Genomic DNA, 12,720 nt, shown 5'->3' on the forward strand with positions numbered 1-12,720 from the left:
GCAGTATCTTGTTTATCAATTCACTCACCAGTAGATAGGTGTGCAACTGTGTTGGCTGAACAAAGTGACCCAACAGAAGGAACAGAACAACTTGCGAAGAGGCAAAACAGTAGCCTAATGACACCCAATGCACAGATTCCAAAAGCTTTGATGAGTTGGCAAATCTTGTGAAAAGCCACTTTCAACCGAAACCCTCAGTAACAAGGCAGCTTTTTAAATTTAATTTGAGGTGTCGTGCCCCTGGAGAGACAGTTGCTTGCTATGTAGCAGCCTTAAAACAACTGACAGAGCACCATGCATTTGGGACGTCGATAAACAACATGTTAAGAGACCGATTAGTATGTGAGATTAATGAAGGTGCCATTCAAAAAAGGCTGTTGTCAGAAACAAATTTAGACTTCAGCAAGGTGCTGGAGTTGGCGCTCGCAATGGAAAGTGTAGTCAGGGATTCAGAAGCAATCAAGGGAACACAAAATGGCGCCGTCCTTCACATCAGGAAAGAAGCGCCAGTTAGAAATGGCGCAGAAGCACAGGGGCCTGCAGAAAGGTGGGAAACAGCCACCATTAAAAGACCAGCAAAAAGCAGAAAGCCCACAATAATAATGGCAGAAATGGAACCAGGCAGCTTGCAAATGAACAACAATTTAAAATAATCAAGTGTTTCTACTGCCATCATAATGGGCACATTATGCGGTATTGTAAAGACACATTAAGGAAAAATGTTAAGCAAAAAGGTAGAAATCGTGAAATCCACATAATAAAGGAACTAGAAGAAACAGAGTCAGATATTTACTCACTACAGAACCTAAAAATGGGTAAAACAGAGCCAACCTATGTGACAGTAAAAGTCAATGGGAAACCCATCCGAATGGAGGTGGATACAGGGGCATCCATGACAGTTAAATGGGAACATGCGTACAAATATCTGAATGGAGACCACTCATTAAATCTGGAAAATTCAGATGCTAACTTAAAGATGTGTACTGGTGAAGATATACAAGTAAGAGATATATGCAAGGTTCCAGTACAGTATGGAAATCAGTCTGTTAATCTACCCCTAATAGTGATAGCAGGCAAAGGATCGAGTCTCCTCGGAAGGAACTGGTTAAAAGAGATTAATCTTGAGAGACTACTGAGATCTCAATCAGAAGCAGGAAATGTTACTGTTTGGAAAAAAGAGGATGTAAAAACTCAACAAAAGGAACTCGTAGAGGTGATGCTTCAGGACAGAGTTCGAGTTGAAGTCAGTAACCTCCAAAAAGAAAAAGAAAACCTGCTGAAGGACTTTCACATATTGCAAGATTCCCTCAGATCCCAATTCATACCACTAAAAAGGTATGAGAAAGAACAGAAAGAATTCAGCATATCTCTGGCCAAGATGAAGAATAAATTAGCCGAGAAAACACAACAATGCTTAATTCTCCAGAAACAACAAATAAATATAAAAAAGAAATGGAAGGGCTGAAGAATCAGCTATGTGAAAGCCAAGAAGCTTTAAAAATAGAGACTCCTGAGTTTTCAAAGGATCTGACAGGTGAGGAAATGCTGGAAGACTCAACCACTGAACCTAGTCTGGCCAATGGGGAAATTGAAAAGAAGGCCAAGATTAAAGTCATCGCTGCCAAAAGAAATCCCATCAAAAGAAGATGCGTAGGAAGAAAAAGCGGAATCACTAATAAGGCCCCGGAAATTTATTTTTGCACAACAGAAAGCTGATCATACCGTGTTGAATTTAGCTTTGCGCAACATCCTGATTTTGAAAACCTTCCTGACAGTTGACCTTCATATTGTTGAACTTGGAGGGGACGGGCAGCAGGAATGCATGCAGTTGGGCCCGAAAGAGGGTGAAAGCATTCCCGTTGGAGTCTACACATGTGGAAGGAACTCCACTTGGTTTGGAAGTGCCTGTAGGATCCGTTGAACCTGAGAGAATCAAAGAAACAAACTTACAGATTCTTAAGGAGAGCCTAGTGGACAGATGACTCCAGATGACTCCTGAGAGGGAGGCCTCGGATAAACCAGCCAAAGTCGTAGAACTACGACATTCGACACATTTGAAGAAGCCTCTAGAGAGACTGAATTTGTAAATAGTTAATACATTGTAAAGATTTTAAATTGTACTTTTGAGTAAAGGGGGAGGGATATGATAATCTGAGGTGTAATACATCTTTAGGAGAATGTGAGCAGATTGACCACGCGACTGTATTACCCAATTGCTGTGTAACGCGGGCTACAATGTTAATCAATAGTTTAGAATAAGGTCTGGTTGGAGAAGCACACATGTTAGTGCTCTGTGACTTGTGTTAATAAACAGCATGTGCTTCATTTTACATTGTGTCTGCAGTATCTCGTTTACCAACTCACTCATCAGTAGATAGGCGTGCAACTGTGTTAGCTGAGCAAAGCGACCCGACAGAAGGAACATAACGGGGGTGAAAAAGTTTAGGCAGGGAATTCCAGAGCTTTGGACCTAGCCTGATGAAGGCATAGCTGCCTGTGGTGGAAAGATTAAAATTAGAGATGCACAAGAGGCTAGAATTGGAGGATCCCATGGATCTTGGAGGGTTGTAGGGCTGGAGGAGGTTATAAAAATAAAGAGGAGTGAAGCCATGGAGGGGTTTCAAGGCCAAGATGAGAATTTTAATATTGAGGGGTTGCATGACTGGGAGCCAATGCTTGTCAGCAAACAGAGAGGGAAATGGATAAATGGGACTTGGTGTGAATGAAGTTGTGGGCATTAGAATTTTGGATAAGCTCAAGTTTTCGTAAAGTGAGTGGGAAACACTGGCCAGAAAAGCATTGGAATAGTCAAGGAAAGAGATAACAAAGACATAGTTGAAGGTTTCAGCAGATGATGACTGAGGTGTGGTGGAGTCTGGTGATGTAACAGAGGTGGAATTCACCAGTCTTAGTAATGAAGAAGGTGTAGGGTCAGAGGTTCAACTCAGGGTCAGATAGGAGACCAAGGTTGTGAACAGTCTGGTTAGGTCTCATGCAGTATTCAAGATGAGCAATAGAATCAGCAGCTAGGAAATAGAGTTTGCGGTGGAGACTGAAAACAATGGATTTGGCCTTCCCAATATTTAGTTGGAGGAAATTTCTGCTCTTCCAATATTGGATATCAGACAAGTAGTGTGACTTTTCAGAGGCAATGGAGGGGTCAAGAAAGGTGGCAGGGATAGAGCTGGCTATCAACAACCTGTCATTATGTTTTGTATTATATTGCCGAAGGGCAGCATATACAGATGAAGCAGTAAGGTTCCAATTCTCATTCAAAAGTAATGTCGCCTTGATGTCATCAGTGCTTCATGTCCACAGCAGGATGAGCCATTTGACTATAGAGGCCAAACTAAGTTTGGATCAGGAGGAGCAGGTGTAATCCCACGCAGAGTCCTTGGGCTTCCCCAGTCCTGGGCTCCCTCTCACTGTGTTAGACACCCCATAATGCTTACTATTAACATTTATTTCTGCTTTGATATTATTTCATATCTATACAATTAATATGTTTGATAATTAAACAGCATGTTAAGTGAAAATACAAATCCAAACAGATATCCAAACTAAAACATTCTTATATATTGCAAAGTATCTATTGGTTTTATTTTATAGTGAAGCTGCAGCACATTTTTGTTAAAAAAAAAATCCATAATTTTAAAATATGTAAGTTAATTAATTGATGGGAAGGTGGTGTAGTGCTATTGTCACTGGGGACCTGGGTTCAAATCCCACCACCGCACTTGGGATTTGAATTTTTAAAAATCTGGAATTAAAAGTCTAACAATGACTATGAAGCCATTGATGGAAAAACCCATCTGGTTCACTAATCCCCTTTAGGAAAGGAAATCTGCCACCGTCCTTACCTTATCTGGTCTACATGTGACTCCAGACCCACAGCAATATGGTTGACTCTTAACTGCCCTCTGAAATGGCCTCATGTTGTATCAAACCATTAAATAAAGTCAATAATGAATGAAACCAGATGGACCACCTGTCAACGACCTATGAAACGACAACAGTAAACTCAGCCCTGTCAACCCTGCAAAGTCCTCCTTACTAACATCTGAGGGCTTGTACAAAAATTGGGAGAGCTGTCTCACAGATTAGCCAAGCAACAGCCTGACATAGTCATACTTACGGAATCATACTTACAGATCATGTTCCGGACACCACCCTCGTCATCATCCCTGGGTATGTCCTGTCCCACTGGCAGGACAGACTCAGCAGAGGTGGCGACACAGTGGTATACAGTCACGAGGGAGTTGCCCTGGGAGTCCTCAACATTGACTATGGATCCCATGAAGTCTCATGGCATCAGTTCAAACATGGGCAAGGAAACCTCCTGCTGATTACCATGTACTGCACCCACCCTCCCCCTCAGCTGATGAATCGTACTCCTCCATGTTGAACACCACTTGAAGAAACCACTGAGGGTGGCAAGGGTGCAGAACGTACTCTGTGTGGGAACGTCAATGTGCATCACCAAGATTGGCTTGGTAGCATCACTACAGACCAAGCTGGCTGAGTCCTAAAGGACATAGCTGCTAGACTGGGTCTGCAACAATTGGTGAGGAACCAACCTCATGGCCCAGCATATCCCCCACTCTACCATTACCATCAAGCTAGGTGATAACCCTGGTTCAATAAAGAGTGGAGGAGCACATGCCAGGTGCAGCACCAGGCATACCTAAAAATGTGGTGTCAACCTGATGAAGCTTCAACACAGGACTACTTGCATGCCAAACAGCATAAGCAGCAAGTGATAGACAGAGCTAAGCAATTCCACAACCAACCGATCAGATCAAAGCCATGCAGTCCTGCCACATCCAGTCGTGAATGGTGGTGGACAGTTAAACAACTCACTGCTGGAGGAGGTTCAGTAAATATCCCCACACCCAGCTTGGGCTGACAAGTGACAAGTAACATTCACGCTACACAAAGTGACAGGCAATGACCATCTCCAACAAGAGAGAATCCAACCATCACCCCTTGGTGTTCAATGGCAGTACCATCGCTGAAACCCCCACTATCAACATCATGGGGGTTACCATTGACCAGAAGCAGAACTGGACTAGCCACATAAATACTGTGGCTACAAGTATTGGTTAGAGCTAGGAATCCTGCGGCAAGTAACTCACCTCCTGACTCCCCAAAGCCTGTCTACCATCTACAAGGCACAAGTCATGTGTGTGGTGGAATACTCTCCATTTGGCTGGATGAGTGCAGCTTCAACAACTCTCAAGAAACTTAACACCATCCAGGATAAAGCAACTTGCTTGATTGGCACCCCTTCCACAAACATTCACTCCATCCACCACCAACGAATAGTGGCAGCAGTGTGTACCATCTACAAGATGCACTGCAGGAATTCAGCAATGCTCCTTAGATAGAACCTTCCAAACCCATAACCACTTCCATCTAGAAGGACAAGGGCAGCAGGCGCATGGGGACACCACCACCTGGAAGTTCCCCTCCGAGCCACTCACCAGCCTGACTTGGAAATATATCGCCGTTAAAATCCTGAAACGCCCTCCTTCACAACACTGTGGGTGTACCTACACCACAGGGACTGCAGTGGTTCAAGAAGGCAGCTCACCACCACCTACTCAAAGGCGATTAATTAAAAAAAAGGGGGTACAATTCTTAAAGGGGTGCAGGAGCAGTGAGACCTGGGTGTATAGACCATTGAAAGTGGCAGGACAGGTGGAGAGAGCTGTTAATAAAGCATACAGTGTGCTTTGTTAATAGGGGCATAGAGTACAAGAGCAGGGAGATTATGTTGAGCTTATATAAGACACTAGTTAGACCTCAGCTAGAGTATTGTGTACAGTTCTGGGTGCCACACTATAGGAAGGATGTGAATGCATTGGAGAGAGTGCAGCCAAGGTTTACAAGAATGGTTCCAGGGATGAGAAACTTCAGTTATCAAGATAGATTGGAGAGGTTGGGAATGTTCTCCTTGAAGAGGAGAAGGCCAAGAGGAGATTTGATAGAGGTATTCAACATTATGAGAGGGCTGGATAGAGTAGATAGGGAGAAATTGTTCCCACTCATAAAAGGATTGAGAAAGAGAGGGCACAGATTTAAAGTGATTTGCAAAAGAAGCAAATGTGATGTGAGAAAAAACTTTTTCACACAGCGAGTGGTTCGAGTCTGGAATGCACTGCCTGGAAGTGAGGTGGAGGCAGTTTCAATTGAAGCATTCAAGAGGGCATTAGATGATTATCTGAATAGAAACAATGTGCAAGGGTACGGGGAAAAGGCAGGAGAATGGCATTAAGTCATAATGCTCATTTGGAGAGCTGATGCAGACACGATGGGCTGAATGGCCTCCTTCAGTGCCGTAACATTTTGAGATTCTGTGAATTAGAGAAGGGCATCCACATCCCATGAATAAACAAAAAAACAATTTAAAAAACAATTTGGTTTGCTTTATTTTGATGGATGCATGATTCCCAGACCACATTGCAGAGCATTTGATCATGCAGAAGTTTGTAAAATTATTACCACCCATCCTCTTTAAACACCGATTGTATGATAACAATTATGTTTCTTAAATGTGCCTACTCAACAAGTCAAAATACCATGAAATTCAATTTTACGCCTATTTGACTCACCCCAATTTGAGCATGAATCAGAAGAGTTGATAAGGGCCCTTTGCAGGCCAGTTTTACATCTGTGACTTGGAGATTTAATAGCTGAATTTACAGGAACAGCACTTGAAAATTCCCTGGCAAGCAGACCATTAAGCAAAAGCCTATCTTCCGCCCCTCTGATTTGCTTTCTTCAACACTCTCTGGTTGCTGGGTGCTAAAACAAACCAAAGCTCTGTTTACAAAGTCTACTATTACAATACTCCCACCAAATATTTGTCAAAAGTCAGTCCGTGCAAAACTATAAATGCATTAATCACAGGTGTGGAACTGCTATAGTAGGTAGCTCTTTGGTGTGCTTCTCCACTCTGAGTATATAATTCAGGTAAGAGCTTTGGAACAGCTACTACATTTTTACTATTTTTATACAAGATTTCCAAAACCATTAAAACTAAAGTAGAGCTCTCAAAACATTGTTGTTTTAAATTTATGGATTGACAGTAACATTAAGAAAGGATGATAAACATCATGAAGATTGCTAATTTCTAGAAGCTGTATTACAAAGACTTTGTGTAGTTGTTAGGAGGATATGGACTTTATAAAATCAAGTGATGAGAACTGAAGAAGAATCAATTAAAAGTAAGGTTAACGTTTCAATAGATTAATAGAATTGCAAATGTCTGTTTAAATTCTTATATTAAAAATTGTTTAAAAATTACATTTCGCTATTTTGAGATTACTTTACTCATTTAGAGAGCTTTTAGTGTTTTAAACTATTTGACTGCTGTTAATAGAACACAGAAGTAACTGATTTATTACACCAATTACCAGATTGTTGATTCTAATTTATTGATAATCAACTGTTCTACATTGAAACAATACTAATGGTATTCTAATAGTGGTTTTACCTTGTACGCTTTTTAATTTCAAGTTAATATCTGATTGATTAGTTCTTTCCCATGCATTGCAAAATCATTAAAATACTACAAGTAATTTTTTAATTGTGTTCAGGGGCTGACACAAGCAAGAACCAGAAGCAAGCTAAGAAAGCCATGGCAGCAGGTGTGATCAAGAACATGTCAGATTTTAGACTTGTTCCTACTTTTCAGCTTCCCATTCTAAATCTCACTGTTTATCAGGACATGGATTTCCAGGAAACATCTGAGGAAGAGGAAGAGTTGGAAGATGACAATGAAGAACGAGAACCAGGATCTGTCACCAAATGCATTGAAAGTGAAAACTGGACTGCTGCATGCCAGTCATTCAATCCTGTAGCAAACAGCACTGACACCACATCGCAGCTACTAAGGTTTACCGAGTTCATCAACAATGATATCCAGAAGTACTTTGGCAGAAGAAACAAAGATGATGATCCTGATGCTTGCAATATTTACGAAGACAGGTTTTCTTCTGGTAAATCAGGCAGAGAGCTGTACTATGCAGATCTAATAAGAATTGCACAAGACGGAGATCAAGAAGAGGAGGAACCTCATGTGCCTTTAACACTTTCCAGAGAAATAGACATTCAGACGTTGAAATTAATCTGTGACAGAGAAAGCATTAAAAAATTAGGACCCTTGGCAGAACTTTTTGAATATGGTTTGCACAAGTACATGAAACAAACCATCTTGAACAGGAGAGATAGCAAAAGACAAAAACTGGATAGAAAATATGCCAATATAATCCCAATGCACAGACGAAGGCTTCCTTTGTCTTTTTGGAGGGAGCCTGTTTCTCCCATTCCAGGCTGCATCCTTCATACCAGCACACCTGACTTCAGTGATCTTTTAGCTAACTGGACTTCAGAATCAAATGGACAAGAACTTCAGCAAGTTGGTCGAGAAATCTCAACTGAAATAAATAGACAGTCACTGGAATCAGAATCTTATCAGGTTGTATAATGCAAATAGTGTTTCTCAATAAATCTGCTATTAACCTTTTAAATACTGAGTCATACTGCCATCCTTTAAGATCTTAAACATACACATATCTATCAAAATACTTCCTAAGATGTTTGTTTTTGCTAATGTGCAAAATAATTGTAGATTTTGTTTGCAAGAATTTATCAAACGCATGTTTTAAAAATACATATTTTTGACATTGTAGAAAATTTGAGATTATTTCATAGAAATTTCTCTAAGATCAGCTTTGACATTTTAGGTTTCAAATTTTGCAAATCTTACTTTATGTTTTATATATTCATATCTTGACAAAAGTATGGAATTATAAGTGTTAATGTGACACATTTGTGTTGCTGATGTGTAATCACATGTAGTATTACATTTAATAAAACACTAATCATAATTGGGGTATCTTTCGGCAATCTGTATGTATAGATATAGCTAATTATTTGGTTTATTTTGTAATTATATCACATTTTTAAATTGCTATCCGTTTTTCAGTATTGTAGAGCTCTAATCATTTGGTGGAATCTGTCACAGTAAATGTAGGAATAATGGAGCACAGAAAATACTGGAAACAGCAGATCAGCAGTATCTGTTGACAGAACATAAATTGATCTTTCGGGTTCCTTGGAACTGGGACCGGGATTTTCCGGCCCTGTTGTGGATGGGATCCTCTGTGGGCAAGGTGGCGCCCCAGCCAGAAGTCCATTGACTTGCGGAGGGGACCAGAAAATCACGGCAGCGGGCGTGGGTTTAATACCCGAGACCTTATTGTTTCAGATTTCCTGCATTTGCAGAATTTTGTTTTTGGTACATCTATTCCTTTTTTAAATTATTTTACATTATTTTAAATTTACATTCTTATCTAAATATCAGATCAAACGCAAGGTACTTTGGGGTTAATTTGACCAAAGGGTGAGAACCAATAGGTGCAGTGCTCCTAAAACGGGCCTATTTGAAAGTCTGGATTTTGCCCACAAATGTGGTCCTATTTGCTAATTATCATAATTTTAACTTGCCTTTAAGTGCTAAACCAGAAACCTGCAGGTTAGCTTTCAAGTGCTGACTAAATGCAATTTTCACAGTGCAGCATATGTGAGATCCTCCAAATGGTGCGGAATGTGCTGGCTGACACAAAGCTCATTGGCTGACAAAGAGGTTGCAAAGGTTCCCAGATGCAGCACTGGCATTCCTGGTGGAGGAGGTTCAAAGGAGGAGGGATGTCCTGAACCAATGGAGTGAGAAGGGCACCACCTCCTCCTCCAGTCCCTATCTCCTCCAGCAGCTGTTGCTTCTCTGCCTGGTCTCGTCCTCCTCCCATTCCCGTAGCAAGATAGCCATGAACAAGAAGTTGCTTTCTCCTGGTGGAGTAACACAGCACATGCTCTTTATAGGTGGAGACCTCAGAAAATTTGCAAGACAAGCATTGGTAAAGTCTTAACATAGTGTCCCACTTTGACGTGTTTCTGAGGTCTTCTTCCCAGTTGCAATAAATATGAAATGGTTAATATCCCTTTAAGTGGTGCTTGAAATCGATATGAATGCCATGTTTACTCCCAAACGGTTGGTCATTGTTCAGAAAGGGCATTATGAAAAGTCCTAGCCATCAAAACTGTGCAACGTATGTAACGAGTACGAGCAGGTATTTGACAATCAGCTACTTATTGAGCCTCCAGTCAGCTATCTCTGGTAGTGCGTCAAATCCTTTACCGAGATGGCATCTTGTACTAAATGTGAGCTAAACCGTCATTTTAGTTCAAGGTTCCAGTTTAGAGGATCATTAGTGCCTGAATGCACTGGTGAAAATCAACCACCTTTTTTGCTTTAAGTAATTATAGCAGCATAATTGTTGATTGCAATAATTCAGTGCGATTTAGCAATTTGATTGCTTGGCCTAAATAGCCAAGTGGTTATGGTACTGGGTTTGTAACCCCAAGATCAAGAGTTCAAATCTCACAATGGCAAACTATGAAACAATGTAACTTCATCTGAAACAGATGGAAACAGGTTTACTCAAAAGAGTATCAAGAGTTCAAATCTCACAATGGCAAACTATGAAGCAATGTAACTTCATCTGAATAGGAACAGATAGAAATGTGTTTGTACTCAAAAGAGTTACATACTCTGGTAACTGGGCTCTCAAAATCACACCAAATGTTGCTTGGCCTAAATAGCCAAGTGGTTATGGTACTGGGTTTGTAACCCCAAGGTCAAGAGTTCAAATCTCACAATGGCAAACTATGAAACAATGTAACTTCATCTGAAACAGATGGAAATGTGTTTGTACTCGAAAGAGTTACCAATTTGATTAGGCAGTGCAAGGTATTCAAGCATTTCAAAAGTTATACACTTCAATATTCTTTTTTCTTTAATGAAGGCCTGGTTGAATAATATATTTTATGAAGCATTTAAGATCTTTTTTAAAAATGATATTTTAACATCCAGATGCAATGTGAATTTCTGGAAATGCAGTGATTGAAAACAATGGCTATTTAATAGAGAATATAAGTTTATTTAAATGGAAAACAACTCCTCAATTTGCAAATCCAAACCTTTTGTTGTGAAACAGGAAAGACATGATAATGACACTGATTACTTGAACAATTACATCTTGTTTATACAATATTATTTAGACATCTTCAGTCTGTCTCAAATGCTTAATAAACTCCAATCTGGAAATGACAAAAGATTTTACGATGGAAGGATCAATGAGTCATTTTTATTTTAATCTAGACAGATGCTGTTTAAATACATGTTATTTATATAGAATAATGGTTCATCAGGGGTTGATTACCTAAGTGTATGTGATGGTTCTAGGCTAGTTTATGACATTCAGGCATCAGTGAGGGATTGCACGCACACACATGCACATAACCTGTTTTGATCAAATGCTACTGTAATTATTTTGGTGATTTGAAACATTTTACTTATTTATGTTGCATAAATAGTGACACCATTTTACAAAAAAATGGTTGCAATGTTACTTATTATGAACTTTTCCTGTTCCTGATTTAAGTATCATCAAACTTAGGAACGAGGACATGCACAGTGTATTATAGCCACAGTGCTTTGTCCCAAGTTGTTTGGTTCCTCACTCAGTTGAGTTTCCTCTCTGAACTGGTTTCATCTTGTAAAGACACTATGCAGAAGCCACTGTGTGGGAGAGGGGGAAACATGATGGATGGCCACCTTGTTGCTCTTATACATTTGCCTGCAACTGACCAAATCCAACATTGATATCGGCCTGGTAATAGAATGCAGGTCCCAATTTCTTGGTTATGCAAGGGCAAGATGGGTATGTCATCTGGTAGGAAATAAGTTGTTTTTTGAGTTATTAACAAAATCATGGGCAAGACTACAGTTCAACTTTTATCTATCATTCCTTATTTAAGGATAAGTTTTCTTAGAGACATATATTAGCATAAACCGATGAGAAAACAAGCTCAGTTTTGGTTCTTGAGCAAAAGAAATATGGTATCTGCAGCAGATATTGCAAATGGAATGTTTCAGCACTTTCAGGAATGAGTTGACTGTTATTTAAATACTATGGCAGTTCATTCGGGTTCATGCATTCAATCATTAGGGCAGATATCAGAAAATTCATTTTCAGACACAGTGCAATTAGCACATCAAATGTACTCCTAAATAGAACCATGATAAAAAACCTGGAATCATTTAAAAACAATTGAATGATGCAATGAGGTAGTTAGGTCATCCCTGCATGGATGAATCAAGATGAGCTGAATAGCAATCCTCATCCATAGTTATCTTCTGATCTATGCATGCAGACGAGATCTGCACCATGCTTAGCAGGTAGATATGGGAATGCATTCCAACAGCAGCTCAGGAACCCACTATCAGACATTACAAGGTTACATCATTTATGTTAGCGAGCAGCATTTGCTGCAGAATTAAAATATATTTCTTGATACAATTCATTTTGTGCTTTTTGTTCTTGGAGACAAACCGAAAAGTTCCTCCTTCTACACTTTTAGCATCTATTATTTACTTTTCCTAACACTGCCTCAAACATATGGCATGGTCTGTCCAGTTCCTATTTGAGCCTCACCTGGGAAATAATCACCAATTAAAGAGTTTTTAATCCCTTAATTACAAATGTTCTGCAGAATCTAAATAATTTGTGCACATTTTGTGGATCCACTGATGCATTTTTGGCATAATTTGTTAAAACAATTTGTTTCACAATTTATTTCAAACTTTTAGGG

General features: G+C 39.8%; 1 protein-coding gene across 1 annotated transcript; it reads left to right on the forward strand.

Moving 5' to 3' along the window:
* Positions 1-474: 474 nt before the first annotated feature.
* Positions 475-8,491, forward strand: LOC121288363 (protein PERCC1). Its single transcript, XM_041206917.1, has 4 exons — positions 475-547; positions 1,535-1,650; positions 1,709-1,907; positions 7,602-8,491. The coding sequence occupies exons 1-4, from the start codon at positions 475-477 to the stop codon at positions 8,489-8,491; spliced, it is 1,278 nt and encodes a 425-aa protein (XP_041062851.1).
* Positions 8,492-12,720: the final 4,229 nt, after the last annotated feature.

This window comes from Carcharodon carcharias, chromosome 15 (genome assembly GCF_017639515.1).
Source record: "Carcharodon carcharias isolate sCarCar2 chromosome 15, sCarCar2.pri, whole genome shotgun sequence".
NCBI lineage: Eukaryota > Metazoa > Chordata > Chondrichthyes > Lamniformes > Lamnidae > Carcharodon > Carcharodon carcharias.

Coding starts and splice junctions, on each gene's coding strand:
- LOC121288363 (XM_041206917.1), top strand. CDS start 475: ATGGCGCCGTCCTTCACATCAGGAAAGAAGCGCCAGTTAGAAATGGCG. Junction 548..1,534: donor GCACAGGGGCCTGCAGAAAG/GTGGGAAACAGC, acceptor AGGATCTGACAG/GTGAGGAAATGCTGGAAGAC. Junction 1,908..7,601: donor CACTTGGTTTGGAAGTGCCT/GTAGGATCCGTT, acceptor AATTGTGTTCAG/GGGCTGACACAAGCAAGAAC.